Source organism: Solanum pennellii, chromosome 1 (genome assembly GCF_001406875.1).
Source record: "Solanum pennellii chromosome 1, SPENNV200".
NCBI lineage: Eukaryota > Viridiplantae > Streptophyta > Magnoliopsida > Solanales > Solanaceae > Solanum > Solanum pennellii.
In genome coordinates this window covers 32,267,912-32,274,072 of record NC_028637.1, presented here as the reverse complement: position 1 = coordinate 32,274,072, position 6,161 = coordinate 32,267,912, and the positions used below count along the sequence as shown (strand labels likewise).

At 43.7% G+C, this 6,161-nt stretch overlaps 1 protein-coding gene across 1 annotated transcript in view; it reads right to left on the bottom strand.

Annotated features, from left to right (window-relative positions):
• LOC107019686 overlaps positions 1-5,187 on the bottom strand; it is an 8,046-nt gene extending 2,859 nt beyond the window's left edge. Inside the window, exons 1-2 of the mRNA XM_027915103.1 lie at positions 5,131-5,187; positions 2,992-4,588 (exon numbers count right to left, since the gene is read on the bottom strand). Coding sequence (XP_027770904.1) covers positions 2,992-4,588 — 1,597 coding nt within the window. The 5' untranslated portion in view covers positions 5,131-5,187. The remainder of the gene's footprint in view (positions 1-2,991; positions 4,589-5,130) is intronic.
• Between the last annotated feature and the right edge of the window lie 974 nt (positions 5,188-6,161).

Sequence of the window (6,161 nt, the reverse complement as noted above, 5' to 3'; positions counted from 1 at the left end):
AACCCTCTCTCCAACCATAAACTCCAAATCACGAACCTTCCTATCTGCGTAACTCTTTTGCCTGCTCTGAGCCATGAGAAGTCTGTCTTGGATCAACTTGACCTTGTCCAAGGACTCCGTCAACAAATCTGTACCCCATGGTCTAACCTCAAATGCATCAAACCAGCCAATTGGAGATCGACATCTCCTACCATACAGAGCCTCAAATGGTGCCATCTCAATGCTCGAGTGATAACTATTATTGTAAGCAAACTCCGCTAAAGGCAATAACTGGTCCCACTAACCACCAAAGTCAATCACACATGCCCGCAACATATCCTCGAGAACCTGTATAGTTCGGTCAGATTGACCATCAGTCTGAGGGTGAAAGGCTGTACTAAGATCCACCCGAGTGCCCAACTCCTTCTGCATAGACCGCCATGATAAGAGATGTAAATTGAGTGCCACGATCTGAAATAATAGAAATAGGAACCCCATGCAAACGAACTATCTCTGGAATATAGATTTTGGCTAACTTCTCTGAATTATAGGTCGTCTGAACTGGTACAAAGTGTGCAGACTTTGTCAGTCGATCCACAATGACCCATATAGCATCAAACTTACCCAAAGTACATGGCAATCCTACCACAAAGTCCATAGCAATACGCTCCCACTTCCACTCAGGTATAGGCATCATCTGTGTCACACCTCCAGGCTTTTGGTGTTTATACTTCACTTGCTGACAATTCAGACACTGGGATACAAAATCTACTATGTCCCTCTTCATACGACACCACCAATAATGTTGCTTCAAGTCACGATACATCTTAGTAGCCCCCGGATGAATAGAGTACCTCGAACTATGAGCCTCCTCCATGATCAATCTAGTCAAATCACCTGTACGAGGAACACATATACGACCCTTAATCCTCAAAACTCCCTCACTATCAAGAATTGCAGCCTTGGCTTCTCCTTTTAAAACCTTGTCCCTAATCTTACATAAATCACCATCATCAAACTGTTGAGCTCGAATCTGCTCCAACAAGGATGACCTAGCCTCCATATAAGCCAACACCTTACCAGATTCTGAAATATCAAGTCTCACAAAGCTATTGGCCAGGGATTGGACATCCCTAGCTAGGGGACGCTCGCCAACCTGTAACATGGCTATGCTACCCATACTTACCGCCTTCCGACTAAAGGCATCTGCTACAACATTTGCTTTGCCTGGGTGATAAAGAATAGTCATATCGTAGTCTTTGAGAAACTCCAACCATCTCCTCTGCCTCAAATTTAGATCCCTCAGATTGAATATATACTGGAGACTACGATGATCCGTGAACACCTCACAATGCACACCATAAAGATAATGCCTCCAAATCTTTAATGCAAACACCACAGCCGCCAACTCTAAATCATGAATAGGGTAGTTCTTCTCATGAACCTTTAACTGCCTCGAAGCATAAGCTATCACCCTTCCCTTCTGCATCAACACAAAACCAAGACCGACCCGAGAAGCATCACAATATACGACAAAACCCTCTCCCTCCACGGGTAGGGTCAAAATCGGAGCAGTAGTCAATAAAGTCTTGAGCTTTTGGAAACTAACCTCACATTCGTCAGATCACTGAAGAGTCACCTCCTTCTGTGTCAATCTAGTTAATGGAGATGCAATGGATGAGAAACCCTCAACAAACCGTCGATAATAACCTGCAAGGCCCAAGAAACTCCGAATCTCAGTAACTGAAGTAGGTCTGACCCAATCTCTGACCGCCTCAATCTTCTTAGGATCCACCATGATACCATCCTTGGACACTACATGTCCCATGAATGCTACCGAACTAAGCCAAAACTCACACTTTGAAAACTTTGCATAAAGCTTCTTCTCCTTTAGAATCCCAAGAACAATCCTCAAATGATGCTCATGTTCCTCCTTAGTGCGTGAGTATATCAATATATCATCTATGAAGACAATAACAAAGGAATCTAAATACGGTCTGAACACTTCATTCATCAAGTCCATAAAAGCTGCTGGGGCATTAGTCAGTCCAAAAGACATCACCAAAAACTCGTAATGACCATAACGTGTTCGAAAAGCTGTCTTAGGGATATCCTCCGCCCTAACCTTCAGCTGATGATAGCCAGATCTCAAGTCAATTTTGGAGAAAACTGAAGCACCCTGCAACTGATCAAATAAATCATCAATACGAGGTATCGGATACTTATTTCTGATGGTTACCTTGTTCAACTGCCGATAGTCAATACACATACGCATAGATCCATCTTTCTTCTTCACAAATAACACTGGAGCACCCCAAGGAGATACACGTGGTCTAATAAAACCTTTGCTCAACAAATCATGCAACTGCTCCTTCAACTCTTTCAATTTAGCCGGTGCCATACGATAAGGAGGAATGGAAATAGGCCGAGTGCCTGGCTCCACATCAATACAAAAATCAATATCACGATCTGGTGGAAGACTTGGCAAATCGGTCGGAAATACTTCTGAAAATTCACTCACTATTGGAATAGACTCAAGCATAGGAGTCTCAATACTAGTATCTCGAATGTGGGCCAAGTACGCCAACCATCCTCTCTGTACCAACTGACGAGCCTTAAGGAATGATATCACACCCTTAGAAGGATGACTAAGAGTACCTCTCCATTCTACTATAGGAATTCCATGCATAGCTAAAGTGATGGTCTTGGCATGACAATTTAAAATTGCGTGGTAAGAAGATAACCAATCCATACCAAGAATCACATCAAAATCTATCATATCTAAGACCTTTAAATCTGCATGAGTGTCATACCCCATCAAAGTAACAGTACATAAACAATACACTTGATCTACAACTACAGAATCCCCGACAGGAGTAGAAACACGTATCGGCAAATCAAGAGACTCACACAATATATCCAGACTAGGAGCAAAATATGTGGACACATAAGAATAAGTAGAGCCTGGATCAAATAATACAGTAGCTGGTCGATGACAAACCGGAATAATACCTGTGATAACAGCATCTGAGGCTTCAGCCTCTGGCCTACCTGGAAAAGCATAACAGTGAGAACGACCTCCATCAGATTGTGAACCTCCACGACCACCACCTCGACCAGAAGGAGAACCACCTCTACCTGAATGAGAACCACCTCTACCATTCTGTGCACCACCCCTAGCTGGAGGTTGTGCAGCCCTGGAAGTCGAAGCCTGAGAACCCTGATGTAAGCCACCACGTCTGGTCCTAGGGCAGTCTCTCACAAAGTGTCCCATATCACCACACTCGAAGCAACCCCTACGAGACGCAGGCTGATGAGAGGAACCTGAATGACCAGAATGCCCTCCACGAACTACAGGTCTAGAAGATGAACCCTGCGAAGTATGTACCGAGCTCGAAGAGTTATGCCCAGCGTAACCAGCCTCAGACGCTGGTATAGCAGCATGAATGGGTCTGCTGGACTGAGGGTGATAACCTCTGCCCAAGTAACCCCGACTCCTAGGCGGAGCACCACCATAATCACCTGAATAACGAGTCCTCTTGCCCTCTCGCTGCTCAAATCCCTCACGTCGAATCATCTCCAACTCCTTAGCAGCATCTACCACTTTCTGGAATGGAACACCAGAAGCAGCAACCTGAGAAACTCCTAGACGAATTGGAATAATCAGCCCCTTAACAAACCTCCTCACTCTCTCAGCCTCTGTGGGAAGTATCATCGAAGCATGCCTAGCCAAGGCATGAAATTTACCCTCATACTCTGCAACTGACATACCATTTTGCTGCAAACCCTCAAACTCGGCCCTCTTGCGCTCCCTCTCACTGCGTGGAACAAATTTGGATAGAAATACCTGAGTAAACTCAGTCCAGGATAGTGGATGAGATCCAGCTGGCCTACTACTAATATAATCCCTCCACCACTGCTTAGCAGAGCCAGTCATCTGAAACGCTGTGTAGTCAACTCCATGAGACTCCACTAATCCAAGATTATGCAACCTCTGATGACAACTAACTATAAACTCATATGCATCCTCAGCTAAGTCACCAGTATAAGTAGGAGGATTCATTAGTCTGAACCTCCCAAACATCTTTTGCTCATCAATAGTCATAGAAGGCCTGTTCACCAAATGTGATGTCATATCTGGAAACTCCATACTATCCAAACGAGGAGCTACAGCGGCAGCTGGCTGAGTCCTGGGAGTCTGAGAATCTGGAGCAACTATCGGATCTGGAGTTTGACCTCCAACACGGGTCTGTGAGCCATCAGAAGTGACAGGCAAAGCTCCTGCCTGGGCCATCCCCTCTAGGATTCCTAACATACGAGCCAAGGTATCTTGAAGCACTGGGGGGACAATAGTACTGGTTGGAGCCTGAGCTGGCCCATCCCCCTCGACACGATCTTGCACATCCCCATGAATAACCTCTGCATCAGGAGGTACGGTCCTATCACGACCCTGGGTAGCTACTGGTACTTGAACATCCACAGGTGCTGCAACACGGCCCCTACCCCGACCTCGAGCTCGTCTCCTACCTCTACCTCGGACAGTGTTCCCAGAAGCAGGCGCAGGAATAGGATCCTGACCACCACTTGCCGATGTACGATTCCTCGCCATCTGAGAGAGAATGAGATATCAAGATTAGAATTTCTACAAGGTCAAGTGTGCACGATAATGAATAAAAGAACAGAATATTTCCTAAATGTCCTATAGCCTCTCGAAGATAGGTATGGACGTCTTCATACCGATCCGCAAGACTCTACTAGACATTGCTCTTGTACTCTTGAGACCGATGAACCTAGGGCTCTGATACCAAATTTGTCACGACCCAAAATCACGAGTCGTGATGGCACCTATGTTCCCAACCAATAGGTAAGCCAACCAACATATTTTAACAAACTTAACTAACTAATAAGTGAAAAGATAACAAATTTCCAAATCTCCAACACTGAGTTCCTTATAAGTACGAATGCGGAAAACTGAAAAAAAATACTACCCAAGAATTGGTGTCATGAGTACAAGAGCTTCTAAAATACGATGCAAGTCTGAAACTAATAAAAAGACAAATCTAACATAAGGGATATCCTGTCTGAATACTAATAACAGAATAAATAAAATATAGAGGGAGGTGTGGGCCACGGAACAGCCAAGCAGCTCACCACAACTCCAAGAACTTCAAGCCGGACTCAATTTGCTCCACGAGATGTGCTCCTACTCGGAATCGAATCTGCACCACAAAGAGTGCAACAAGCGTAGTATGAGTACGAAACCACGTGTACCCAGTATGTCTCATTGACCGACAACGAAGAAGTAGTGACGGGAGTTATATAAGAAAATAAATTCTTAGATTATACAAGTATATATATATATATATATATTACACTTACTATTTAAGTTTCATCAATAAAGGAAATCAACATTAAGTATTTTCCAAACACCAAACGAAACATAAAATCATCAAGAATGAATGATGGGATGAAATGCAATGCAATATGATACCATGTAATGATATGTCTCAGAATACCCAGTACTCACTCAACCGTATATACATGATACTCCTCGGAAATACATCGAGAGTTCATGACCCATGGGGGACTCGCGAGGTCCATATACCGACACGGACGATCTCCACGTGTCTGTGCGGACGATCTCAACGCACTATCATAATATCAAACAATTTTCGCACGGACGGTCTCCACGTGCCCAAATTACAATCTTAACATCTCACCATCCCCAGCACGGACGATCTCCACGTGCCCAACTTATACTCAGTCTCATGTCTATGCATGTGCACAATATTATTTCAATAGAGGGGATGATGATGCATCTCAATCAATCAATATGAACATAATACATAACCACCTCAATTATCACAACTATACGGGTGAAATAAATAAAACACAATCACACAAGGAATTCAAGTCAATAATATATCAGCTAATGCCCATATGCTTTGGCATTCTCAAATTTCAATCCACATTCTATAATAGAAATTTTCCTTTTTATAACACCGGACTCGTACCAATGCCCGTTACACCATTGATACGAGACCACCATCTTTCCCCCTTACCCCATTGTCTATTTTCATTTTTAATCTTAAAAGATTCGTGGCACAAGCTCGGCATCTAAGGTATGTTAAGACTTTTTAGACTTGTTGAAGGACGTTTTCCTAATTAAAGATTAAAAAAAA